Raw genomic sequence first — 27,888 nt, 5'->3', positions numbered from 1 at the left:
CGAAGCCGGCCCCCAGGGAGACTTTGCTCGTGGGCCTCCAAGTACCATTTACGGGATGCCTGATGGTGCGCCCGTGTGCCACAGAGTCAAACTGCTCGGCAGGGGTCTGTTGGCTGTCGTCTTGAGAAAGACACGATTTCTACTCCTGTCGAGTTAGTCTTGAAGCCTAAAGGGGAAGTTCTACTCTGACAGGGATCGACTCGGTGGCAGGGAGTTTGTTTCTGAATTTTCGTGGAGGCAGATGGCTAGACCTTTCTCCCACAGAGCCCCTGGTGGGCACCGACCAGCTGCATTTGAGTCAGCTGGGCCGCCCAGTCCCTGGGGCTGAGACTCAGGACATTTCCCCAAGAGTCTTAAGACGCAGCCAGTGCTTAGAAACCGTGGGATGAGGAGGAAACTTCCATTAATCAGTGCAGCCTCCCCCCCAAACCACGGCTCCCTCGACTAGAGTCCATCCTGTGGTGTCCCCGATCTGCCCAGGACCCAGCTCTCCACACACCTGAGCAAAGGCCAGGGGGGCACTTTGGGCAGGCCCCTTGCTTCCTTTGCCACCACGGAAGTTCCCAATAGAGCTCAGGAGCTGGGGACAGAGACACTGACTAATGGCATGGCTGGGTGGGGTGGGACCTGGCAGGCCGGCTCTGGGAATGCTGGGAGTCTAAGAGAACCGGAGCTGGTGAGTGAGAGCGGCCTTGGCCACAGGGAGTGTGCAAACGAGGAGCAGCATTCATTTGTTGGGGTGCCGCAGAAGCCTTCCTTGCATTGGTGGTGGTGGGGGCAGAGGGGGAGAGCTGATGCCTGGCTCTTCCCTCTGGAGGTTCTAGAAGCCCGTAAGGTGCAGTGCATGAGTAGGCTCTCTGAACGGGCCCACCTGAGCAAGCCTGACTTAGCACCTCCACCTGTCATCAGGGCCTTATGCCGCAGACACTGCCAGCGAGAGGACACATTTCTTACACTGAACATGCGCGACACCCTGCCAGCCTCGGCCCCCAGAACCATGCCCGACGTGTGGCAGGGACTGAGTTGGGCCTACAACTTTTGGCGGTCACCCGCACTCCCAGGGCCCTGTGTCCCCACCCTGCAGCAGGGGGTGGAGCACCTACCTGGCAGGGCTGGTCCTCAATCAGTGCTGACACTCCTCTCCAAATGGAACCGAATGCAGGAGTCTCTGCCACCTCCCTTCCTCCAGCTACAACCCGCCTTTTAAACCCAGAAGGAAGCAGAAAACGGATGCCCCGCCCTCCATCAGCCCTCTGCCCATTTTCTTAACACCCCTCAGGTGGACTCCGGCCTTCCCTGCAGCTGTTACACTCCACCCCTCCTTGCATGTAGGGCAGCGAGAGGGGGTGGCTCGGTCGGAAGCTCCCTCCACCCACAGCTCAGAGGATGAGCTAGCTATCGAGGGCCATGCTATCAGGATCGTTTGATGGGGAAGCTTCCAGAAAAGGTGCCCCGAGCTTGGAGGACAGGGTAATACCCCCCCGCCCACATTGAGCAGGTCAGAAGGGCGGGCTGGGTACAGGGTGTCCAGTTAAAATTGTATTTCAGAGATACAGCATTTTCCTCCCAGTACGATCTGGGGCAGACTTAAAACTACAGTTGTTTTCCCTAAACGCAAGTTTCATTATGTATTCTGTGTGTTTATTTGCTGACACTGGCAATCCCAGCTGGGACGGGCAGGTGCTTCAGAGGGAGGGAGGGCTACACAGATGAGCCCCTGGGGGCAGGGGCCTGGTCCTGCCTGGGGGTCTCAGCCAAGAGGGCAGGTAGGCTCAGCTGCAGATGCCAGGCTGCAGGAGCCCCTTCCAGACCTGGGACTAAGCTGAGGGACGAACCCAGAGAGGGCATCTGGGGATTTGGGCCCTGCAGCCCAGGCACCCGTAGACCGTGGGACCTGGGGAGATCTCGCTGATCGTTCTGATCAGGCTGTCGGGGAGGAGTGTGGGCACTGGGATCCTGCCACAGGACCCGGATCGAGCAGAGCCTGGGAGAGCTTGGGGGCCACGAGAAGCTGGCTACAGGGAGGACAATGCTGCCAAACCTTGTAGCCCCATGGCCAACAGTGGGATGGCAGGGCATCTGGGAGCCACCCCATCTCGGCTAGAGGCAGTGGCTGAGCCCGACCCCTGCTTCACCCTGTCCTGGGCCACGGCCCTCACTTCTCCCACCCACGACCCCATCACAGAAACCCACTTTTAAGTCGGGCAAGGAAAGCAAACTGTTTATTTACACCTGGGTCTCTCCATGACAGTTTACTAGAAGGCCCTTGCTTTCAGAGTCTGTCCCTTGGGGACAGCAGCTTTGGGGTCCTCACACCAGCCCCAAAGCCAAGCTTGTTTTCAGATGCTGCCTTTTGAGGCACAGTTCAGGGATACCCAGGCAGTCCATAGCCCAGCTGGCTGGCAGCGGAGGGTGGAGCATCTGGGGTGGGGGTGGGCAGAGGGCACGGCCTGGTGGCAGGGTCGTTACCGGTGGGGAATGTAATGGCACTCTGGTTTGAGCACCGCAGGTGCTGGGGGGAGCTCGGCAGTTGTGAAAGGCAGGCTGGGGTAGCAGCCCAAACCTCTTCTTCCTGTCCACATGGGGCCCTGGGCAGCTGAACCCCACGACCCTAAACACAGGCCCCATGCAGAGCTATCCAGCGGGGCCTCCTCTGGGGTGACCGGGGAGCTGCTGCAGATCTAGGTGTCCCCCGTGGGAGCATCACCACCAACACAGGGGGTAGCGGATCTGGGAAGGGGTGCTGGGCAAACTGTACCCCCTGCTGGAATGACAGGCTTCTAAACTAGCTTCAGGCTGCCTGTGGGGCAAGGTGGGCCTTCCCCTCCCCACCCCCCCCCCACAGGTTAAGACAATGAGAAGTGTGTACAAAAGTACCCACTCTGCCGGCCAAGTGCAGGGGGTAGGGGCCTGCTGGCTCTTGGGGGCCACATGCTGGGAGTCCTGGCTGGGGCGCAGGTTCCTGGGTCACTTGGCTCCCACCGTGGTGGCACATGGGGACAGAGCAGGGTGCTGGAAGTACACACGTATGGGGCTCAGGGAAGTCGGGGTAAACTTGACATAGAAGAGGAGCAGCAGGGACCATGGGTGATCCTGTAGAGTGGGGACAGGGCGGAAGGCACAAGGACAGACCCCGAACCATGCAAAGACCTGGTGTGTGCAGGGCAGCGGAGCAGATGGTGGGGCGGGGGGTGTCACTGAGATGCTGCACCAGCAGCCCTCGGAGGAAGTCCTTCTCGGCCACTACGCGCTGCTGCTGGTACAGCCACCTTGCAGAAGCGCCCCCACCCTCACCCCAGGGTGCAGGGGCTGGCCAGGAGGTGGCACTGTGCTCCACCAGGGTCGACACTTATCAAAGAGCCCCTTTTCTGGCAGGCAGCAGAGCGGACTCGTGGTTCAGGTTACTCCTTGGCCCTGCTCTGTGCACATGCAGCTCAGCTCGGAGACCCGAGGATCCAGAAGATCCCTACTCTGGAACAGGGCTCGGTCTCACGAGCTGGAAGCTTAGGGTGCCTGCCATCAAGTCCTAAATGGTACAGGACTCACCTCAGCCCTTCACCCATCTGCCAGGCAGCCCTGACCTGACCGCGACTCCTGACCTTCCCACCCCAGCCACATCTGGCGCTCATTTTCACTTTGGACTAGTGCACAGCCACACAAAACAGGACCCGAGAGGCCACCTCTCCCAGGCTCCCCCGGCCCCTGGGGACCCATGTGCCACTGAAGCACCCACCCTGTGCCCTGTTGCAGCACCAGGACCCATTGGCTTGGCCCCGTTTTGGAATGGGGACATGGCCAACATATCCCCATGCCTGCCACCCCCAGGCTCCACAGACACCTGGGAGGGCTCCTGCCCAGCCTCGCAGGGTTGCTACGTCCCAGCTGGTGAGAGCACATGGATTCATCAGCTCCTGAAAGCACCAGGCCACCTACCTACCTCACCATCGGCTAGCCGAGCTCTGTAAACTTGCCACTACGCAGCACCTGACCTGGCTCAAGCAGCCAAGCCCAGCAGCCTGGCATCAGCTCCACCCAGCGGCTGTTTGTTCTCGCCCTCTTTCCAGCACACCAACTGCGAGGAAGGCAGTGGGCTCAGTCTGAATCACCTGGGGTTTTAAAATCTTGGTGCCTGAGGCCTGCCTCACACCATAAAATCAGAATTATGCCCGAATTAACAGGTCTTCTAGCTGATTCCAGTGCCGCAGGCAGGAGCGGGCAGGCTCCCTAACACCAGCACTCTGCTTAACGGGTCAGAAATGAGAGCGGGGAAAATGGAAGTCTTTCCCTCCCCACCCCACCCCACCCCCAATTCTCAGAGAGAATAACCTCTGGTCCGTGCAGTTAAAAAGAGTGTTGTGTTTCTTTCACTTCCATTTTATTCCCTATGCCCGCCCATGGAGCAGGGTTAGCTGACCCTTTCCCATCAGATACAGAAGACCCACTGGCTGCTCCGGCCAGTTTGGTTTGGCTTGTCCTTGAACTCAAGCAGAGCTCAATGCAGGCTGACAAGGAAGTCTACAGCAAGGCCTCCCAAGCCCTGGAAGCCAAGGGAAGTTCAGATACGCTCGTGCCTGGCCTGCTGGGGCTGCCAGGTGTCACAGCAACAACTGAGCCCAGCCAGGGCAAGTCAGACTCACCTGGGGACTCTCAAGACCCTGATGCCCTGGCCACACCCTGCACCGGCTACACTTGAACCTCGGGGAGTCAGCCTCATGGCCCGGATTTTAAAGATATCTTTATTTCAACTATGGCTCAGACGTTGCGCGGAGCACTCTTCTTAAAATAGGTATTCTTTATCTGAGAGGATAACTGGGCACACTGATGACCCGACAATCCTGCTGCCAGAGGGGCAGAACTCCCAGCTGAGAAAGAGGAGGAGTCCCCCTCCCTTGCTAACCCTCTCCCCCAGGGTCAAGTCGGGAACTTGCCCAAGGCTTGTGGGAGCCCTGGAGTGTCTCTTGCCCCTCCCCCAGGTTGGATGTCAAGCTCCAAAGAGAACTGAGCGCAGACATGATCTAACACAGCCAGTCTGACGGAGGGGTCGGATGAAAAGTGCCTCTGGACTGGACTGTGGGTCAGGGGCACTCAAGTTCCCCTCCAAGTCTCAGACCTGACCTCCTTCCTCCAGCATGCCTTAGCCCTCACTGCACAGTCTGGGAGTTTGTCCCCATGGGACCCCCTGGAGGGGAAATCAGCAGGCTGGCTCAGGCCCCAGCTTTCCTGTCCCCTCCCCTGGCTGTGCTAGAAGTCAGTTGGCACCAGGCAGGCATTCCTCCCTCAGCTGACTCTATTACTTGGGCCTCGGCTGCCTTCTCTGGGCCTCTCCACCCAAACAGACACTCAAACCAGGTGTCGTCTGAGTTTTGATTCCAACCCAGAGACCCTCATTGGTTGCAGTAAGGCTGTGCTCCACAGAGGGCGCTCCAGGCCTTCCCGACAATGACGTGCCTCTGGGGGCTTTGATCTGCCAACCTTTTGGTTAGTAGTTGACCATTAATTAGCTCCTGAAGCGCACAGGAAACTTCACATGTGAAATGCATCTCTGAACTTCCCCTCACAGGCCTCTCCCTTGACCCTGGTGGCCACTCTGACACAAGACCTCTTCGGACACTAAACCCACACCAGTGCCACCTCCTAATCCATCTTCTTTCCTTTATTTATTCCTTCCTCCTGGTGCACTCTCCGGAGACCCCTCCCCCTCATTCCTGCTCTCTACTGCCTACATCTTCTCAGACTCTTGGAGAGCCTGGGAGGCCAGATCGCAAGGGACTAGACTCCCAGAAACTGACCCCTTGCCTAGTGGTCCTGCCGGGCATGGCCTCAAACCCGAGCAGAGGATTCAGCCCCACCACGGGCAGCACGGAACAAATCCATACACAGGCTTGAAGAGGAGCGGCCGAAGCAAGGCTGACAGCATGAAAGGAAGCCTGGTCCCGACGATGGCCCTGCCTTTGGGAGCAGGGGCACACCCAGCCCCAGGTCCCTCTCGGCCTCTCCGCCCTCCTCTCTCTCCCCATACACCGCTCCTTGACATGCCCAAACCTGCCGTCAACTACCAGAAGTGCCCAAAGAAACCAGGACCCACAGGGGAAGTCAGACGGAGGGTTTATGTAGAAGCGATGGTGAGGGAGGGGAGCCACAGGCCGTTAAGACGGAGCTGTCCTAGGACGCTGCAGAGTCCCGGACATGCCCCAAGCACACAGCCCTCGTGTCGGGAGGTGGGGGACGGGGAAGACTTGGCTTCCGGCTGGGTCTGCCACCGTGGCCTCCCCGTGAACTGGATAAGGGTTTCTGTAGCAGGCACGAGGGCTCCCACTGCACAACTTGGCCCAGAGCCCAGGTGTTGAGGCCTGACACTAGCCACGGCCCTCAGTAACCTTACTCCTAGAATGCCACCACTGCAGGGAGGCGACTGACGGATGGGGTCCTGGTCCTTCCCCAAGCCCCTTCTTTGGTTGTCCGATGCCCACGGCCACCATAGACACTCCACCCCACCATCACCCCGCTTCTCCGGCCTTCTCCATTTTCATTCGATGCCACTGTTTTCCTCCCAGTGTCTTAAAGGATGAAACGGAGGGAGGTGGGTAGGCCGGAGGAGTCGTGCTTGGGGAGCAGACGCAGGAACCCCGCAGAGAGCTGCTGTGCTTGGCAGCAGCGGGGCCTCAGCCTGCACGGGGCCCTGCCACCCAGAGGGTGCCAGACCTGCTGGAACAGCGACGTCCCTGGGCACTCTCCCCTCGCCTGGACCTGAGAGGTGGCCTGACCCTAGTCACCGAGGTTGGGAGCACCCAGCTGCTGGGCGGTCAAATGGCTGAGAGGCTGACTGTGCGGGCCCCTGTCCCGGAGGGGCCGAGGCCGGGCTGAAGGGCTGCGCTCCTTCGGGTGCTTCTAGCTCGTCTCCCAGAGGTAGTCACTCATCCAGTCTGCACACGGCCAGCATCCAGCTGGTGGCATTACAGTACCTCGAGAGAGCAGGCCCTGTGCCCCCTCCAGCACCCAGGCCCCTTGCAAAGGGCTCACAAAGTGCATGTGCCACCCGCCGGCAGGGCACACAGCCACAGCCCAGGAGTGGGCACGGGTGGCCCCACAGACACAGGACACGTCACGCACAGTGGCCAGACACATTTACAGTGGGAGTGCGAGGCTGGGCCTGGGCCCCTATTCTCAGGTGGGGCCTGCCCCTGGGCCCCAAGGCTGCTTGGCAGTCAGCCCCCTGCTCAGTGTTTGATCTCCAGGATGGAAGGGTTGTGGTCCAGGATGGCGAGGATGATCTTGTCCATGTACTGTCGCAGGCGAAAGTTGATCTCCTCCTGCTCCCTCAGGGCTTCCATGAGCTGCAGGGCACAGGAAAGGCATGGTCAGAGGGGCTGGGCCCAGGCTGGCAGGCTCAGTACTGGGCTGCAGGGGAGGAGTGTGACAGTAGCTCAGTCCAACGAAGAGGACAGGGTCTATAGAGGCCAAGCCCCAGGGGTGGGTGGTGGTGGTGGTGTGTGTTTGCCCAGTCTGGAGTGGCCCAGCTCCTAGTGTGCCCTGTACCCAGCTTTGCCCTGTCTTGGGGTCACTGCGGATGGTCTGGTGTACTTGCCCTGGGCAGCTAGAGCTGGCATTACAGCAGGTGGGGAGCAGCGGGAGGGGCAAGGGGGCCAGGACTTGCATGAGGAGGGGGTCTGGCCCCAGCACAAGAGTCAGAGAACACAGCTACCTCATCGCGTGAAGCTGTGTCTATTTCTGCAGCCAGAGACTGGGCTTTGGTCTGAGTGGCAAAGAGGTTCTTGGCTTCATAGAGGCTGAGGCTCAGGATCTGTCCATTCAAGTCGTCGTTCTGATCCCGTAGCTTATGGTTCTCCTGTCATGAGGGCGACAGGAGAAATCAGTTTCCGGGCGCATCCCAAATCTCCCTTCTGCACCTTTGTCTGCTTATCTGATCCGACCAGCCGCCAACACTTGTGTGTGTCAGACTGAGAGAGGAGGAGGGCTGGGTCCTGGTCTTGAGACCAAGTGCCCTGGGAGTTCATGTGCCTCCAAGGAGCTGGGCTCCTGGACAGGACATGGCCCTGGCTCCTTCCTCCTTGGGGATACACGAGCCACAGCATGAGCCTCCGAGGCCCATGGTGGGGCAAGTCCAGCTGACAGCCATTCTCCATGCAGCTCCCATGGTGAGGACACAGGGTGGCCAGGGGCTTGCGGGCAGCAGGGTGCCTTCTAGGGATGACCTTGCTCCACCAGCCCAGCCAGCCCTGCTGACCAGCTTGGCGCTCCTGTTTTTATTTGCAGAGGTTCTCAACCTTGCTCATGCTGCGACCCTTTCATACAGTTCCTCATGTGGTGGTGACCCCCCAACTGTAAAATTATTTTCGTTGCTACTTCACCACTGTCATTTTGGGAGTGTCCCCACCTGGCGAGGAGGAGAGCTCTGGGTTTAGGATCATGGGGGGAACCCTCCACCCATGCCACTAAGTTGCCTACCCCAGCGCACTCCTGCCCACTTGACCCCTGCCCTCCTCATCCCACTTCCCCACCCTGCGCTGGTGCCCAAGGCTGGCAGTGCAATCCCCAGATGTGGACGCTCAGGCTCTGCTCTGGGAGAACCCACTGAGCCTGGCACGTACCCGAGGCCAGCAGAGCTGTACTCTTGACCCAAGTGCCAGGACAGGGGATTCCCTAGGGTAAGCCCCCGGCCTGTAAAGTGAGGTGAGCAGCCCAGACATGAGTAGGGAGACATGGGGGTGGCAAGTGGGTGCCACATTCTTGCCGACTCACCAGGCCACAGACAGGGTAGCCTCACCACTGGACAGGCCCCCACACCCACCTGCCTGAGCCGCTTGACCTCATGCTCCAGCTCCACCTCCCGGGCCCTGGCACTGAACTCGCCCAGGCCGGATGAGGCGCTGCGGCCCCTGCCCGGCCGCTCGCAGTCCAGCTTGTACATCTGCAGGTGCTCCAGCTCCTTCCGCAGGTCCTCGATGAGCTGCAGGGGGAGAGACTGGTCGGCGGGGCGGGGGTGCTGGGAGGAGCCCTAGAGCCCTCTGGCTGGGGACCTACCTCCTGGGTGGCCTCGCGCTCCTTTTGGAACTCCAGGCGGTTCTGCCGCAGCTTGTCCATCATGCGCTTGTACAGGTCCATCTCATCCTTGAGCCGCAGGCTGGTGTCCTCCAGCCGGTCTGACATGCGCTGCCGCTCCTGGGCCAGGGGACCCCGGTCAGGGCTGAGGGCCCAAAGTCAGTTCCCAGAGAGGAACCACCTGGGGCATCTGCACCCCAAGGTGACAAGTGTGCAGGTGGCCCGGCCTCCCAGACAGCCCTCCAACTCGCAGCTGGGCACAGCCAGCCTGCAGGAAGCCCAGGTCTTTGCGCCACGGTGCTGGATGGAGCTTCAAAACATAGCAAAGTGAGCCTCTTCCTCCTTCCATAAAGACAGGGATCCCCCTGCCCCACCCCCTAGTATGTACAAAAATACATGCACTGTAGTAAACCTGAAGGAGGCCCGGTGGCACCGTGGGCTAGGCACTTGGCCGCCAACCACAAGGTTGGTGGTTCAAGCCCAGTTTCCATGCCACGGAAGAAAGATGAGGCTTACCTGCTTCTGTAAAGCACAGCCTCAGAAACCCTAAGAAGCAGTTCTGCTCCGCCCCAAAGGGTCGCTGCAAGTCAGAACTGAGTGGACGGCAGCGGGTGTGGGTGGGCACCAGAGACACACGAGAAGAGCTTGGCATGTGCTGTGTGGCGCAGGCCGGCTGCTCACCTCATCCAGCTTCTCCGTCTGGGACTTCAGCCGGGTCACGGTCGTTCTCAGTTCAGCGTTTTCTTCCTCGAATTGCTGCACCCTGGGGACAGGAGGGGACACAGCTCAAGCTGGAGAGTAGCTCACTATGGACCGACAAACCATGCCAGTGCTATGCTCAGACACCACGCACACGCACATGCACTCACACGCACACACGGAGGGAGAGACAGACTATGGACCGACAAACCATGCCAATGCTATGCTCAGACACCACACACACATACATACACACACACACACACACACACACACACACACACACACACACACGGAGGGAGAGACAGAGTGAGACTGAAAGAAAATAGAAACTTTCCCAACTGGTAGTAGGGTCCTGAGGAGCCTGACATCCAAGGCAAAATGCTCATGGATATGAAAGGCCATGCTTATTTTTGTGATTGGGGTGTTAAAATGTTAATTTGTGGGCTCGAGCATAATTTGGCTGCCGCCTCAGCAGGACCCGAGATATCACAGGGGCGGCCGTGTCCTACAGGTGGGAGGCTGCTGTGGCTGGTTGGGCCCCAGGCTGGCAGAGTGAGCACTGGGCCTCACTCCCCACGTGCTCATCAGCTGACTGGGTGCTGTGGGCACTGGGTTCCCCATCCTCCAGGGCAGCGGTCACAACGTGACTGGAGGAGCAGGTAGATTTGGTGCCCAGGTTGCTCCAATGACCTGAGGGATGAGGTGCAGCAGAAAGAGCCCATCAGTGGCACCAGACAGTGCTGGGTCATGGCTGGACACCCATTCCTGCAGGGTATCCTTCCCAGCCCCGCACCCCATGGGCTCCAGGAAGCTTCAGGAGGACCCTGAAGGGTCGGTGGAGATGCATTCTGGCAGCTGTTCTCTCTGTGGGCACCCAGTGGCCCTGGGGCATCATGACAGGGCTAACCCGTGGGTAGGGCTCTGTTTTGCAGCCACCCTTGTGGGGGAGACAGGGAGGGGATGGCATGGGAAAACCAAGGCCTGGGGATGTGACAAGGTCATGGAACTACTGGGTGAGCAACCAGCTCCCAGGCTCTTTGTCCTGCCTGCCCGGAGGCTCCAGCACTGAGGTCAGACCTCTCCCCAGAACCAGGGAGCCTGGGGGAAGGTTTTCCATTCAATCCAGCCCCTGGGGCCCTGGTTCCGTGGGCCCAAGTGTCCAGGGTCAGGGAGAACCTGACAGCAGGGGGAGCTCCAAGCCTGAACAGAACCCTCCTCTCCAGGGCTTCAGGATGGGCTGCACCTGGCCTGAGTGCTGAGTGGTGGAGGCCCGGGCACACCACCCGCCCAGCGCACCTGGTGTTGAGCAGCTCCACCTGGGTACTCTTCTCTCGCTCCAGCTTGCTATAGGCCTCTCGGTGGCGCCGCGCTGCTTCCTCCATGGCCTGCTCGGCAGTGGTCTCCTGGTCCTTCACCACCTCCTCCAGCTCGTGCACCCTGAGGACAGCAACCGACTCTGGTACCAGGCGAGCCTGGGGGCCCAAGTCTTCTTGTCCCGCCCAAGTTGTGGCCACAGGGAGCCCCTCTTGTGAGTGTCTGTGAGGCTCCAAAAATGTAAACAGATGTGGCCTGCCATGGCGATGCAGAGAGGGTGGGGTGTCCGGATGGGGGGGAGGGGGGCTGCAGCTGTAGGGGTGAGCCTCTTGGTGGCAGGGCAGGGAGGGACAGCAGACCTCATCTTGCCCTGGATGACAGTCTTCAGGTCTCTTCTATTCCCCACTGGCCTGGCTGGTGGCCCCAAGCACAGCAGGCCCTTAGGCAGGCATACACTGGCAGCCCATTGGGTACATCCATCTTCGGACAATGGCAAGTCTCCCCACACCCCATGCAGCCAACATGGGAACACAACAGGGTCCATCCTTGGGTCTGACCAGGCAGAAGACCAGACCTCAAGGCAAGGAAAATTTATGCATTCCATGCCACCTTGTGAAGGCAGCCAGCTCCCACCCACAGCTCACTGGCTGGCGTGGGGAATGGGGGCAAGGAGGAGGAGGAGGAGGAAGAGGAGGAGGAGGAGGACAGCAGAGCAGTGACTGGCCCTTCCACACAGGCTTATCCCTCTGCAGAGCCTGTCCCCCAGCAAGGGAAGCTAGGCCCTCATCACATGTGAGGGAGACAGGAGAGTCCATTCTGACTCCTGCTTCAGACCCTGTCTCCCTGGCCCCCAAAGACCTGCCCTCCTACATGGTCCCCTACATGGGCAGGATCGTGGGACAAGGGGCAGGTGGGCCACAGGCCCTCCCAGCTGGAAGAGACAGGCAGGTTCCCTCCTCCTGGGCCTTAGCCATAGGGCTGGGCCTCCCATTCCCAGGCCCAGGCCCAGCCGAGGGTCTAGCCCGGGCCCTGGCCTGACCTGTGCACCAGCTGTGTGTTCTCTTGCTTTAGCTTGCTCTTCAGGTCCCCGTTGGTCAGGCTGTCATTCTCCAGCTCCGTGACCTTCTTCTCCAGGAAGCTCACCTGCAGCCGGGGAGGGGGGGGGGGTGAGGGGCAGCGACAGAGACCTTGGAGGCAGTCCTCAGCCCTCTGAAGGCGCTGGAAAAGCAGTCTCATCTGGTGGGGTCAGGTACCTGGCCCACCTCATCAGCGCCACCTACTCCCTGTTCCTGAGCAAGAACCAGGGTCCCCCGACAACAGCCCGACAGGGAAGCAGCATGAAGCCCTTCTGTACCCACCTTCTCAGTGATGTCGTTGTCACAGGAGTCAATGCTGTCCCGGAACAGGTCCTCAGTGCTGCCCTGGCTGCTGCTGAAGTTGCTGTTGTGCAGGAGCTGCCTGCGGGGGCGGGTGTGTGTGTGTGTGTGACCAGGGACCACTCTAAAAAGGCCTGACCTCTGAACCTAACAGACCTCCCAGCTCAGGGACTCCCTGGCAGGCATGGCCAATCATAGCGCTCTTCCTGCACCCTTAACAACCTGCATCCAGTGGGGTTCCACCTCTCCCTGCAGGGCCCCAAGTGGCATGAACCCCCGGCCCCCACTCTCCGGCTCCCAACTGCGCCACAGATCTGAGAGGGCCTGGCTGACCTGAGGGAGGGAGAGCGCCCCACCCTGCCCTGGTAGAGACGGTTTGTGGGTGGGAGAGGAAACAGGTAGTGGATTGTTAAGATGATTCTCAATCAGAGGTGAAATCTACCTGCTCCCTGAGCCCGTCTCTGATGGGCCAGGCCCCAGCCCTTCTTCCTGAGAACTGAGCCAGGGTACTCAGTGCCACCTCCCCAAGCCCTGGGTGCAGTCCTGGGGCTGGGCTGCAGGATGCCACCTGGCAAAGTGTCCAGCTCCAGGGAAGAGTCACACCTAGGTCACCACTGCCAGGGGGAACCAGGGTCTCTGCCAGTGCAGCTCCCAGCTTCAGGGCAGAGGCAGGGGACCAACAGCCCAGGGATGGCAGTGGACTGTATGTCTTAAGGCATCCCTAGGAGTCTGCCTGAGGGGACAAGAGTCAGGGCAGGCCTCCCTCCCCTCTGCTCATCAGCAGGCCGGCTGCAGGTACACAGGGAAAGGGACTGCTCTTGCGCTCCTCCTGAGGGGGCCTTACCGTCCGAAGGCTGTGCTGGAGATCTTCCGGTTGGGGCTGAAGAGAATGAGAGAGAGAGGTCACTGAGCAGAAGTTCTACGCCATCCACTCCCTTACTGACACGGCGCTGGCTGCGTGGTGCCCAACCCCAGGCTGGCCTATACTTCCTACTCAGGGGGCTCACTAATCAGCTCGGCTCTGGGCAAAGACACCGACTTTCCTGCTGCCGCACAATTCCAGTCCCAAGGACGGAGCCCACCCTGAGGGAGCTCTGACCTGCCAGCGGATGGGCCTCCTGGCCTGCCGCTGCCCACTGTGACCTGCCTCGGCCTCCCGGCCCTGGGGCCTCACCTGTTGGCCTTGAGGTTTCTGAGCCGGGCTTCCAAGTCATTGAGGAGGTTGATCTTCTTGCAGCACTGTGAGCAGTACACATCCAAGAGTTCACTGCTGTATGTGTGCCGCGTCTTCCTCGGCGTCTGCCCCGCACTGGGTCACAACGGGAAGACGCAATGTCTTAACTGCGGTCCAGTCTGCTGTCGCCCCTGCTGCTGGTCACTGTAACCTTTACACTTTTAGTGAAGGCCCCTATCTCTGAACTTGTACAAGGAGGGCCTCAAAATGTCCATGGGAAAATAGCGTTAACAGATTAGAGTTTTTCCTACAAACTTTCTCAAGCCGTGTGTGGTGGGGGTGGGGGGTGGGGTAAAATTACAGCCATAGTTCAACTTGTCCCCAGTACTCTCAAAGAGGAGACAGTGAGCTAGTTAGACCCCTTTACGAGAGAAGGCGACAGAGAGTTTGTTAGAGTAGGTCAGGAATGCCGCAGAAGGGTGGGTAGGTGTCATGGTAGGAGACTAAGAAGGACACTTGAGACTGCAGTTACAGGGGGCAAGGCCATGAAGACCCCCAGGACACAGACCCTGGCTGGTTCCCTCTGTTTCTCAAGCTGGAAGGAGGGAGAAGGTCCCCAGCCAGGGTGCAAACACAGCACACCTAAGCCCCAGGGGGAAAGAACCCCTTGGAGGCTCAGCTCCCTTAGGACGGCACCCCTGGGATGTGGGGGAACTGATCCTGCCACTTTTCCCGAACTCCAAGCACCACCCCAGACCCAGGCGCCACCTGGAAGACACGGAAGAGCCCAGGTCTGAGTAGACGTTGGTCCTGGTTTCATCGTCGGGGCCGGGGCTGCTGGGGGCACAGTCCGCATCATCTCCCTCCCCGTAGTCTTCAAACTGCTCCTCGTTGCTGACGAGCGACGTGGTGGAGTGTGTGGAGAGGTCTGATGTCGTCATGGAGGAAGTGTGGCCCAGGGCCCTGAGGGCAGAAGGCAGCCAGGGCTGGAAGAGCTGGCTGTCAGCTGGGCCTTCCAGAGGGGGCGGGGCCTTACTAACGGGGAGCCTGATTAAGAGTGTGCCTTGGGGCACTGTTAGGACTTGACCCCAAGGGGAAGTTCCACAGAAACTGTCTCTGCTTAAGAGCTACTGAAATAAATGCGACTCTACAGCTGCAGAACACAGGCTGCCGCCTCAGCCTTGACCTGCCCCAGGGCTAAATTAGAGCGACCGGTTGCCAGCGGCTGCCTAGTTGACCCCAACTCAGTGTGGCCCCAGCTCTGTCACAGTAAAAGTGTCACCACGGGGCTCCCAGGGGCTGGCTGCTGCAAAGGCCAACAGGCCTTGAGTTGGTGGGACCTCACAGCAGACCTGAAAACCCAAGCTGGCAGTTAGAGGCCAAGTGCACTGACTATTTGCACCCCATGAATAAGTTACAGCATACCCGAAGTTGCTGAAAGCTCGCAAGGACGCCTGGCAATAGTGTGGTGCAGCATGTAAATCGTAGCTGCGGCCAGACCCAGTACTTGAAAGGCCAATGGAGGAGGAGGAGGAGGGCAGGGGGACCCTGGAATGGTGGTGGGCTGGTCGTGAGATAGGCTGCGCGAGCAGAGGGCTAGCATGTGCACAGAGTTTGCGCTTCTCAGGGCTCCTTGTCAGATTAAATGAGACGGTTAACTAGGGGCCGCTAGGCGAGATGCTCCTCTCTACTCCGGGAAGGGATCTGTGCTCCAAAGCAGCTGAATCCCACGTACACAGACTCGAGGGTCCTTGTGGTAACCCAGTATCCCCGCCCCCACCCCCCAGCTGAGCCCAAACAGCTGCACAATCCGTTATCTGCCCCAGTAGATTCCCCTTTGGTCCAGACTTGAGGGTCCTTGTGGTAACCCAGTGTCCCCGCCCCCATCCCCCAGCTGAGCCCAAACAGCTGTACAACCCGTTATCTGCCCCCAGTAGATTCCCCTTTGGTCACGATGCAGTAGCTTCTGTGTGCCATTACTCATCGTGAGGGTTTTTCCAACCTCGATGAAGTCCACCCTCAGAAAACAGGAAACACAAAGTAGTAGAAGTCTGTAAAGGGTTAAGGCAGCCATTCTCAGTCTGTGTCCAGAAGAGCCCTGCTCCTTCCTAAGATCACAGGGGAAACGCCTCCTTGCTCAGGATCAAGGCTCTCCCCACCCCTGCTTCATTCACTTCCCTAGGTTCCTTACTGCGCCGGGCGGGGTTGGGGGGTGGGAATGACGCAATCATACCCCTCAGCACATTCTCCAGTGGATTTTACAAGAATGCTCTTGACTCCTGGGGCTTGAGTTTTGCTGATGGGCCTCAGAGAAAGAGGTCTTTCCAACCGGGAAAGACCAAGGGGCAGATTCTTTGCGCAAAGGACAATAGGTCTGCTGCCCATGACCGCTTGCCCTGGGGCTGCTTAGTCATAGGACAGCTGATGAGCTTCCTCATCAATAAATAACCCCCAAAACCCCACTGAGGACAGAGAGACACCAGAATCACTGGAGTTGGAGCTCCTACATGGAAAAGCACGTTATTATGGAGGTAAAGACTCATTTACTCTCATGAGCAATTTCATATGGTTTAACCCCTCCCCTTCCTTTCCATATTTCTGTGATGGGTGGGGGGCTGCTATGGGATGACTCCCTTCTGCTGACACCCAGCTAAAAGGTGGCAAAGACATTTCCCATTGGGCAAGGTCACTACGGTGATTTTTAATAGCATTTGCTATTTTGAGAGTATACATGACAACCCGCAGTGAGGAAGTTACCACAGTTACTGGCCTTCCCGTCCAGGGACAGCAGCCCCAAGTTTCTGTTCCAATTCCTTCCAGGCAGCACCTCCCAGTAAGAGGGGGCTTCAGAAAGCTCATGGAGAGCTTCCATCATCTTTCAATTCCATGTTTCCACAGCCTTTTGAACCCCCCTCCTAGGTCCCAAGCCAAATCTCTAGCATTGAGTCCAGTCAACTCTCAGGGATGCTATAGGACAGCCCAGAACTGCCCTGCTAGGTTTCCAAGGCTGAGGATCTTTATGGAAGCAGGCTGCCCTGTCTTTCTTCGGGAGAGTGGCTGTTGGGTTTGAACTGTTAACCTTTTGATTTTCAGCTGAGAGATTTAACCACTGCACCGCACCACCAATGCTCCTCTTGCCCAGTAGAAGGTATGTGTTTTTAACAAACCTAAAACTGCTACTCATGGCATCTTGTAAAAAATCATTTATTCCATTATCATTAAAGTCTATTAAAATAGACCTTAATAAAAAATAGATCTTAATCATTTTATTGGAGTGCTCTTAAAATCTTATAAAAACTTATCATTCAGTTGTATTAAGCACACTTGTACATATGATGCCGTCAACATTTCCAAAACATTTTCTTCCTACTTGAGCCCTTGGTATCAGCTCCTCTTTTTTCTCCCACCCTTGCGAATCCTTGATCAATTATATATTATTGTTGTTATTTCTTGTCTTATACTGTCCGTTGTCTCTCTTCATCCACCTTTCTGTTATTCATCACCTTTGGGGGGTGGGTTATATATCCAACCTTGTAATGCATTCCCACTTCTCCACCTCTTCCCCCTACTCCCACTAGTGTTCCTGAGGGTTTTATCTGTCCTGAATTCCATGTGTTGATAGCTCTTATCTATGTCAATGTGTGTACTCCAGTCTAGTCAGATTTGTATGGAAGACCTGGGTCTTGGTAGTCAGTGGGAGAGAAGCATTCAGGAACTAGAGGAAGGATATATGTTTCTTCAGTGCTATACTGCACCCTGGTTAATCGTCCCTTGTAACCTTTCTGTGGGGGAATGTCCAATTGTCTATAGATGGGCTTGGGTCTCCACTCCAACCCCTCTTTCACATTGATATAATAGTTTGTTTTGGATCTTTTGATGTACAGGGACACTCTAGGACAGCAGTTCTCAACCTGAGTTGGGACCTCTTTGGGGGTCGAACGACCCTTTCCAGAGGTCGCCTGATTCATAACAGTGATGAAGTAGCAACGAAAACAATGTTATGGTTGGGGGGTCCCCACAACATGGGGAGCTGTATGAAAGGGTTGCAGCAGGAGGAAGGTGGAGAACCCCTGCTCTAGGACACAGCAGAACTGCTCCGTAATGTTTCCAGGCTGTATCTCCTTTCCAGAGTATCATCTCCCTCGGAGAGCCTGGCGGCTTTGAACCACCTATCTTTCAGTTAGGAGTCCAGTGCTTAACCCTTGGGGCCATTAGGGCTTGACACTGCATCAAAAAAATGAGTGAATGAACAAACACCCACCCACTACGATCAAGATGATTCTGACTCACAGCCACCTACCCCACTGAACAGGGTAGAACTGCCCCTATGGGTTTTTGGGGTTGTGACTCTTTATGGGGACAGACAGCCTCATTTTTCTACTGTGGAGCAGCTGGTGGGTTAGAACTGCTGACTTGGCAGTTAGCAGCCCAATGCATATGCCACGACACCACCAGGGCTCCTCTGATTTTACATAGATGCCTAAAATTCCAGAAGTATCCGTAATAAATATTTAGGCTGCTTGGAATTTACTGCTGTTTTAAACACCCACAAAACTAACGCCCACAATGCAAATCTCAAGCAGGTCTTCTCCTGTCTACTTCCTGTAGAGATGTTCTGAGGGCAGGACTCCGGGCCCGCGGGCCACCTGCTGGTCATTGGCTTGGACCACTTTAACTCACTTGTCCTCTGGTAGAAACAGGCCGCCGAGCCCCGCATCCTTCTCCTCAGCTGAGCTCCCGACTGACCCCTCCAGGCTCTGGGTGCTCTCCATGGGGCTCTCCATGTCTGCCTCCTGAGGGCCCTCAGGAGGGGCCAGTGTCATCGCCTCCTCTTCCTCCTCCTCTTCCTCAGGAAAGAAGCCAGGCTCCCTGCAGACAAGCTCGCCATCAGCAAAGGTGGGGCCTGAAACCTCGCTGCCCTGGGAAACAAGAGGGGCAACAGTGAGGAAGGTCGGCTCTCCGGGGCTCAGAGGCCTCACCAGACACAAAGGGGGCAGCAGGGGCTAGGCAGAGGGAGGCCTAGACCTAGAGACCAAGTTCAAAATTGATTTTATACCGGCAATCCATCTCAGTGGTGTTGAGAGAGAGAGAGAGAGAGAGAGAGAGAGAGAGAGAGAGTGTGTGTGTGTGTGTGTGTGTGTGTGTGTAAGGGGGGGGTGTCTTTCACGTGGGCCAACTCCTGAGAATCCAGGGAGATTTGAAAGCTGCGAGGAAGACCGTTCATAGGACAGCCAATTAGCACCTGTGAGGAAGTTGGTTGCTCCCTCCCACCCACCCACCTTAAGATTTCAGGGAGCATGCAGGAGAAAAGAGCTTGGCCAATAGGGATCAAGGCCATCCTAGGGAGCTGGTAACCAGAGGGGGATGGGTGACCACCCACAGCATTGGGTAAGTAGGCAACCCCTCTGGGGGGTCTACTCCACCAGGAGATCTGAAGACTAAAAGCAGAAGTGACTGATGAGCTTGGCTCCACCTGTGCCGGGACACCAGCCTCACACCAGATGGACCAGTAAAATCGGCATCAGCCAGCTCCAGATGAGGGGGCCGCGGGGCTGTGCGCTGAAGATCACCCACGTTGTTTACATGGGCCAGTCCTCCATGGCTCTCAACCTATCATACTGTGCCCTGGTCACGCTGCTCATCTGCACCCTGAGTCCCTTCACGACACAAACAAGAGGACATCGACATTCATGGGGCAGCCAGTGACCAAGGTCTGGAGGCTCTGAGGTACCATCTCATTTATGACTCATGCCGCCTCTTCTGATTGCTACTGATGGGGCCAGTGGAGGTTGAGAGCTGAAGCAACTTGCCAGAAGTCCTCAGGCCAGTAGGGGCAGTCCTTGTCTGCCGTGAGCTGCCACATGCTTGTTCTATGTATCACTGATGCGACATTTCACGGACTGTCCAAACTCACAGGGGCAGTGGGGCAGTGAACTTGATAGGGAGCTATCATGAAGGCTGAGCACTCCAGCTCCTGTGGCAACTTTCTCACCCTGCCCACTTCCCACTCCACAGGCAAGCAATCCTAAGAGCCGACTGTGCCTACGGGCCACAAGGCTGCGGACAGCTTCCACTCTCGGAGAACCAGAGCCCAGCTCCTTCTCCAGCACACCGCCTACCCTCCCAGCCCCTGGGGGAGGAGAAGAGTTAACCCCTTGCTAGCAGTGCTCAGTTTGTGGCTTTCTCAGGACCGCTTCCATTTTGCAAGTCACAACCCTATGAACCGGCTATCCGTAGTTGACATGACTTGCCTTGGGCTGTGGGGGAGTCAGCGGCCAGCCGCAACAGACACTTGAAGGACTGTGTGTCCCCAGAGCCCACGCTCTGCCCAGCAGCGTGTCAGCTGGGCCTGCGGAAGCTGCATCAAGTCACTCCAGAAGGCAGACACAACGCCAAGCCAAGCAGAGACCAGCCCCCACGCACCCCAAGTGCCCAGCATGGGCTTTGGTCAACCTACCCTTGGCTAACTGGACACCAGACACACCAGGATGTGTTTCTGACCGGCACTCTGCCCGGAGACACCAACTTGTGTGGTACAGGTAGGAGCTTGCTGGCCACCTCCACCCCACCTTCCACAGAAGTATGCCATGATCCTGGTTGCTGGCCTGAGAGCTTGAGCTGCGTGGGGAGTGGCCTCATGTGGCTGGTCTAACCACCAGGCAGTCAGAGTCAGGACTTCCCCAAGTTACCCCTTACTCCCATCCAACAAGCTCCTAAGCCCCCCTTTAGATGGGGAGTCCTCAGGTGGAGCCCACTTCCACCTGGTCCCTCATATTTGACCAAGTGTCCTCAGTCACGCATGCCCGTCCTTCGTAACAGCCCTACGAGAGCTGAGGGGGATATAGAAGGCGGAGGTGAAGGTACCAGTCCCTTGCCCTCACTGTACACAGGAAAGATGGGGCCAAGAGCAGGAGGGCTGCTGCCCTAGGGCTTCTGTACACAGAGGACTCTGCTGAGACCTATAGCCAGGCTCCTGAAGCCAAGTCTCAGCCCCCAAAACACACACACACACACACACACACACACACACACACACACACAAAATCTTTCCCTCTGAAACGGAGTTGGTGCCCACAGTAACACCTTCAGTCCAACCTGTGCTTGTCCAGTGCAGGTAGGAATGTCAAAGCCAACTCTAGCAGTTTCCTTGAAAATTCAAGTGGTACAACATGGTACAGAGAGTGATCAAACGGGTGGCACCACCTGTGCATGAATTACAGAACGGAAAACGGATCTGCTCTGTAAAACTTTACCCATTTTCAAAAAATCACCATAATACATCTCGGCCTGTCCAGGACAATCAATACATGTTTGTCCATTTGGTTTGGCATCTGCTCTGGGCATGGGGGCCATGGACCTAGTGACCCCAAGGGCTTACTCTGGCCCTGGAGAAGGGGCTAGGTGAAGCCCTAAGTCTCCCACTGGGCCCAGAAGTGGGTAGGCAACGGGCTCCATTCTGACCACCTCAGGGAGGGAGGCAGGGCCTGGGCAGCCCCTTGTGGGCTCCCAGCCACTCCTCCCAGCTGAGAGGGCTTCTTCCTGTCTGCACCTTAGGAAGCTGGCTGATGGACCTCACTGAGATGATTTCTCGGAGGCCTCCCGACCCACTTATTCCAGAGAGCACGTGGCTTCCGAGGAGAACCTACGGATTCCTCTGCCCTGCGGCTGGGGAGGCAAATGCTCATACTGCTGGCAAGATTTCGGTGGAATTCAGGACAAACTCAAGGTAGATTCCCAGCATCCGGGAACTCTCCATACCCCATGGGGCTCCTTCCCAAGAGAACCCCGGAAGGGGGAAGGTGTGTGGACAGGGTGGGAGAGCTTCTCCCTTGCCCCAGGCCACACCATCTGTTTCCACAGCCATACTCTCCTTTCCTGAGAGGTCAAGAGACACCCCTTCCCCGCTTTGGAGGAGCACGAGGGGAGGGAGGGTGAGGGCAGTAGAGAGGATGGAATGCGCGCCCAGCAGCCTAGGTGCCCATGACTTTGGTTTTTTTTTTGTTGTTATTTTGTTTTCTTTTGTTGCTTTGTTTTGCTCTGTCTTGTTTTATTGTGCATGTTATTATCTCTGCAGGTCTATCTAGATAAGATACGGGGGATAAATAATCTGGATGAGAAAACAAAGGGACCTACAGTTCCGGGGGAACATGGGAAAGGGGGAGACAGGGGAAAGGAAGTGGGTGTTAACCCAGGAACAAGGGAACAACAAGTGATGCAAAACCGAGGGTGAGGAGGATGTAGGAGGCCCAATAGGGTTTGATCAAGGGCAATGTAACTGAGAGGAATTCCTGAAACCCACATGAAGGCTGAGCATGATAGTGGGACAAGAGGAAAGTCAAAGGAAATAGAGGAAAGAACTAGGAGGCAAAGGGCATTTACAGAGGCCTAAACATAAGCATGTACATATGTAAATATATTTATATATGATGGGGAAATAGATCTAAGTGCATATATTGAGGGTTTAGTATTAAGGTAGCAGATGGACATTGGGCCTCCACTCAAGTACTCCCTCAATGCAAGAACACTTTGTTATAATAAACTGGCATTCCATGATGCTCGCTTTCCCAACACGATCGCTGAAGACAAATGGGTGCATAAGTTAATGTGGTGAAGAAAGCTGATGGTGCCCGGCTCTCAAAAGATACAGCATCTGGGGTGTTAAAGGCTTGGGGATAAACAAGCAGCTATCTAGTTTGGAAGTAACAAAGCCCACATGGAAGAAGCACACCAGCCTGTGTGATCATGAGGTGTCAAAGGGATCAGGTATCAGGCATCAAATAACAAAAAAATCCTATCATTGTGAATGAGGGGGAGTGTGGAGTGGAGACCCAAAGCCCATCTATAGGCAACTGGACATCACCTTCCAGAAGGGTCGTGGGGAGGAGACGAGCCAGTCAGGGTGCAGTACAGCAATGATTAAACATACGACTTTCCTCTAGTTCTTTAAAGCTTCCTCCCTGCCCCAAATATTATCATGACCCCAATTCTACCTTATAAATCCAGCTAGACCAGAGGATGTATACTGGTACAGATTAGAACTGGAAACACAGGGAATGCAGGACAGATAAACCCCTCAGGACCAATAATGAGAATAGAGCTACCAGGAGGGTAAGGGAAAGGTGGGGTAGAAAGGAGAAACCGATCACAAGGATCGACATACAACCCCCTCACTGGGGGACAGACTACAGAAAAGTGGGTGAAGGGAGACATCAGACAGTGTAAGACATGACAAAATAATAATTTATAAATTATCAAGGGTTTGTGAGGGGGTGTTGGAAGAGGGGGGGGGAACAAGGGGCTGATACCAACGCTCAAACAGAAAGCAAATGTTTTGAGAATGATGATGGCAATGAATGTACAAATGTACTTGACACAATGGATGGATATATGGATTGTGATAAGAGTTGTACGAGCCCACAATAAAGTGATTTCAAAAAGAAAAAGTTACAGTTTTAGAAAAAAAAGAAGAAAATGATGATGGCAACAAATGTACACATGTGCTTGACACATGTATATATGCATGTATTGTGATAAAAGCTGTATGAGCCTCCAATAAAATGATTTTTAAAATTGCACAGAGACAACCTAGTGACCAACAGTGACCAACTCCAGGACACATCCTCCGGCCTGGAGTTTAGCCTGATTCCTGCAGCAAAGTGTGTCTGGTCTTCTGGGAACTCTTAGGCAGTGGTTCTCCACCTTCCTCACGCCGAAACCCTTTCATACAGTTCCTAGTGTGGTGGTGACCCTCCAACCATAACATTATTTTCATTGCCACTTCTTCACTGTCATTTTGCTACTGTCATGAAATGGGCAACCCCTGTGAAAGGGTTGTTCAACCTCCAAAAGGGTCGCAACCCACAGATTGAGAACTGATGTCTTAGGGACTTGGAACCATCCCTGAGCCCAGAGGCCCCTGATCCCCAGAAGCACAGGGAGAGCTCCACGGTTGGTACTGTATTCAGGCCACTTCCAGGGCCATCTCCTTTGCCCGCCCCCGCCCCTCTTCCTGCCCCTGCTGAGTGGCCCCCAGGAGTGGAGGGAGTAATACAGACACCATGTTTCCCAGGTCAGTTCCAGGAGTTCCCTGGGAGGGGATGGAGGCCGGGAGCCTTCAAACTGGAGGGTTCAGTGCTGGCTGGCCCTGTGACCTGGAGTGAGTGACCATCACTCTGGGCCTCCATCAAGTGGGGACAATCACCTCTCCCACATAAGGCTGCTCCGTGGGTCACACATGGTCATGTACACGGGAACCAGAGGGTTGGCTTCCAGGGCGGTGATTTGCTGCAGGGGGAGGAGCTGTCTCTGCAAAGCCTGGGGCCTCTGCTGGTCTGCCAACACGGTCCTCCACAGGCAGGAGGGGTGCTCTCCACAGTGAGGCTGGCCTTGGGGGCAAGCTAGCCTGGGATTCTGGGGATCCCTGGTCCCTGCCACCGAGTCTGCCTCCATGCCCCACCTCCCCCACAGCCCTGTCTCTGTCTGCAACTGGCAGTGGGAACCCAGAGGCATGTGGCCTGTCCCCAGGGCCTCCCCAGTCTCAAGAGCCTCATCACCCATCAGCAGGCCCCCAAGGCACTGCTTCCTCTGTAGGAAGTTGGCAAGGGCTGAATTCAGCGCAGCTGGAAAGGCCAAGTTATCAAGACGCACAGGGGAGCTGTCCAAGCCTCAGAGTGGCTGACAGTGCCCACTGTCCAAGCTCCGCTGAGGGAGTGTGGCAGCGCCTCACCCACCTCAAAGCCGCACGCACTATTACCCTGCATTTCCCCGGTGAACAACCTTTTCGGGACCCATGGGATATCTACTGCGCACTAACGCTTGGAGCCTTTCAGGTTTCTTGGGAAGATGCAATCCCAGTTGTGGTGGGCACTGCTGCCTGGACCTTCGTGAATCTGAAGAAACGGGCCCCACTGCCAGACTCCACTGGGGACATAATGAAGAAGCTTCAAAAAATTCTTGGAAACATTCTACGATCTTGTAATTCCATTTCCCCACCAACTTTTTGAAGCCCCCTAATGTGTGTCCCACAGAATTGTATCAAAGTCCACATTACTTAAAAAAAAATTTTCCGCTCTTGTTTTCACTATGCCTTTGAATACTGAAAATGCTATCAACAAAAAAATTGTGGTAGGAAACAATGCAGTCAGGCGAGCGGTAGTACAGAGGGTGCTGGTCCTGGGAGACAGAACGTCTCCTATTCCCTGGGAGAAGGAAGACCCAACACGTGTCTCCAGGCCTGGACCTCGGTCACTAGCATCACGGAGTGCACGTGAGCTTCAGATTGAACTGTGCTCCCCCAGAATCCTATGGAAGCCCAAACCCAGTATCTGCAACCATGACCTCGTTTGGAAACAGGGTTTTTCTTGCAACATTAATGAGTGAATCTAATTGTGTCTTAGTGATGACATATAAAGAGTATGTTAGACCTGGATGTGTGTGTGTGTGTGTGTGTGTGTGAGTGTGATGCCTTGGGACAATGGACACAGGTGTATTAACAAGCGTGATGAACACCACGGATCACCAGCAGCTACAAGAAGTTGAAGAGACAAAGACCTCAGTCCTCCTCAGCCCGCGCCCCAAGTTTAGACTGCAAGCCCTACAGCACCACTCTGCAGAGGCACCCACTTGTGATAGGCACTTGTTGACCCCGGCTTCGCAGCAGTATGATGCGCGGGGTGGAGCGTCCACACACAGGAGCCCCCAAGACGGGGGTCAATTCTTTCCTGGCTACTTGCTGGCTGAATTCCCTCAGTTACGTTGGTCGATTTCTAACCATCACCTGAGCTGGCAGCGTTGCTGCAGAGCACCTGGACGCATGTGTCTCCCTGTGTGGATGCTACTGACGGGGCAAAGACCAGCGGGAGACAACGTGGTGCTGAGGACAGGCTCTAGAGGTGAACTGGCTGGGTTCAAGCCCCGATTCCACTACTTACTAGTTCTGCAACTTTCGGTAGTTTATTGACCCTCTCAAGTGCCTCAGTTTCCCCAGCTACAAAATGAAGTGATCATTAGGATTAAATAAGTCCTGTTTTAACCACTTTGCACAGTGTCATCTTCATCGTCAGCATGTGGCCTCTATCAGTCCCCGGAGCCCACTCCCTGCCCCACCCCCAAGTGGCACTCTGGACTGCAGGTGGGCTGGAGTCAGCTGCTGGAAGCCAAGTCCCAAAGCGTGCTCTTCAGAGACTAGTGCCTCTTTGTGGCCTACCAGGGTCCCTGCCCACTCTGTTGGCAGATCTTTCTGCACTTTAATTACACCCTTGAGGAAGGGCTAGAATGGGAAGCTGCTGAGGGAAAAGTGTCCAAGAGGCTCCAACGCTCCGCTCAGCCACCCCCAGCCTGGCAAGGGCTCCACTCCCCAGGCAGGAGCTTGGAGCCAGAGAACAGCTCTGTGGGGACAAGGCTGGGTAAAAATAGCCTGGGCGGGCACATGCCAGCCTCCCTCGCGGTGAGGCAGCAGCGGACACACTTGGGGCACCACTGCAGGGAAGACAGTGTGGGGAGAGTGGACACAAAGCCAGCCTCATGCGGGGAGGTAGCCCAGCAGAGCAGATCAGCCCAGGACAGAAGGGCCTGGGCAGGCACTCACTGGGTCTTTCCAAGGACAGCAGGTCCTTAGTTAGATAACTCATGGGGCCAACGCCCCAGGTCCACAGGGAGGGAGCAGGTCGGGTTACTTGAGCTGGGATCTTCCTCATACAAAGATGCTGGCAGCAGAAATCAGGAAGCTGTCCAGAAGGTGACCCACTCTTCCTGCGTGCGGCTGCTAACCCGGGCTGTGCAGTTCAGCCCTGCCATGCTAATGAGCTGCTGGGTCAACAGCGAGTGGCCCAGGTGCCACCCAAGGAGGCTGGTGTTCCAACTTAGCCTCGGTGCAGACGAGGGGCCTTGGCTCGCTCCTCTCTACCTAGGCAAGCATGGGGGGTCCTGGAACACCAAGCCACCAGGGTTTGTCCCTGGCTCTGCCAGGCCTGAGGACTGACCTCATACTCCAAAGCCGTGTTTCCTGCTCTGTACAGGAGGCCTGGGTCACAAAGACAGGACAGGCTGCCCACTTCCCAGACCCAAGGGACCACCTCGGAGCTGCCACAGCCCCTCTGCAACTGCCTGCCCCCCTGCATGCCACTCCCACCCCCCTTTTTAGTGTGTGTGTGTGTGTGTGTGTGTGTGTCCAGCGGGGGAACTAGAGGCGGCAACTAGGCGCTCACTAGGCTCAGTAGGACAGACTACAAGGGCTTTTGTCCTTAAGGTACCCCACCCCCACCCTGGAGGAACTAAATCACCACCTTCCACAGGTGGGGAGACCAAGGCTCTCTCTCGGGCAGTCCGGAAGCAGTGCCCACTGGCTTAGGGGCCTCCTGCTGCAACTCAGCCGATGAGAAAAAACAAGCCTTGCTCCCTGCGCTTCTCACCAACTCCGCGCCAGTGACACAAAGTGAAACCCAGTGAGATGCTGGCTTCCGCTAGAGCCTGCAGCACCACACGGAGCCACGGCGAAGCCCACGTGCTGTAATGGCAACTCTTGCGGTCTCTCCTCGGTGCCACACGCCCCACAACACACACAGTGCTGATGCACGTTGCCATCCGCAGTGCAGGGGCAGGCAGCGGTGGAGGGTGCAGCTCCGAGAGGCCTCTGGGATGCGATAGGGTGAGAGCTGCACTGACATCCCCCGAGGGCAACAGAAGGAAGGAGGGTTCTGAGAGGACATAAAGATAGGGAGTCCTCAGTAAGGGCTGGGAGCCAACGGTGTTCTGGCAGCACCAGTAAGAGGTCTCAGGTAGACCCTGGCGACATCTGCTAGCTCCTGCTAGTGTACTGACCAGTATGACCAGCCTGCCCTAAAGGCTGTGGGGCCTTACTCAGTGAGTGTTAAGAGCCTAAGGTCCTGTAATGTCCATCAAAACCTCTAAAGAGCTCCCCTCTTTTCAAGTCACCCTGCCACCCTTCTGATGAGAACAAGCTGCCCAGGCCTGTCTGAGGTTCACACCTGAGCAAGACCTCACTGCGGATGAATCCCTGTCCATCTAGGGTGCTCAGTGGGTCAAGTGGCAGCTTAGTTCCAAGGGTACACAACGTGCCAGCTAGCCTGCTAGGCTGCAGGCCAGGTCTGGACTACAGTGTGTCCCCATAGGAAATGCCACTTGTGGCTAGCTGTCCACCCACCCAAAGCCACCAAGACTCCACTATCTCACCAAGCCTTTTCCATCTTGAGTTTGTGAAAGGGGGCGGTTAAAAAAGTAAAGGGGTATTGCTAGAACTCTAAT

The 27,888-nt window shown here is 56.5% G+C and overlaps 1 protein-coding gene across 1 annotated transcript in view; it reads right to left on the bottom strand.

The window, feature by feature from the left end:
* Positions 1-2,205: 2,205 nt before the first annotated feature.
* RAB11FIP4 (RAB11 family interacting protein 4) overlaps positions 2,206-27,888 on the bottom strand; it is a 43,336-nt gene continuing 17,653 nt past the window's right edge. Inside the window, exons 2-13 of the mRNA XM_075561362.1 lie at positions 18,307-18,545; positions 14,395-14,589; positions 13,627-13,761; positions 13,297-13,332; positions 12,435-12,534; positions 12,116-12,219; positions 11,059-11,199; positions 9,742-9,823; positions 9,043-9,180; positions 8,810-8,968; positions 7,703-7,846; positions 2,206-7,334 (exon numbers count right to left, since the gene is read on the bottom strand). Of these exons, the coding sequence (XP_075417477.1) occupies positions 7,218-7,334; positions 7,703-7,846; positions 8,810-8,968; positions 9,043-9,180; positions 9,742-9,823; positions 11,059-11,199; positions 12,116-12,219; positions 12,435-12,534; positions 13,297-13,332; positions 13,627-13,761; positions 14,395-14,589; positions 18,307-18,545 (1,590 nt within the window). The 3' untranslated portion in view covers positions 2,206-7,217. The remainder of the gene's footprint in view (positions 7,335-7,702; positions 7,847-8,809; positions 8,969-9,042; positions 9,181-9,741; positions 9,824-11,058; positions 11,200-12,115; positions 12,220-12,434; positions 12,535-13,296; positions 13,333-13,626; positions 13,762-14,394; positions 14,590-18,306; positions 18,546-27,888) is intronic.

The sequence above is a fragment of the Tenrec ecaudatus genome, chromosome 10 (genome assembly GCF_050624435.1).
Source record: "Tenrec ecaudatus isolate mTenEca1 chromosome 10, mTenEca1.hap1, whole genome shotgun sequence".
Classification (NCBI taxonomy): Eukaryota; Metazoa; Chordata; class Mammalia; order Afrosoricida; family Tenrecidae; genus Tenrec; species Tenrec ecaudatus.
This window is presented reverse-complemented; position numbering and strand designations above follow the sequence as displayed.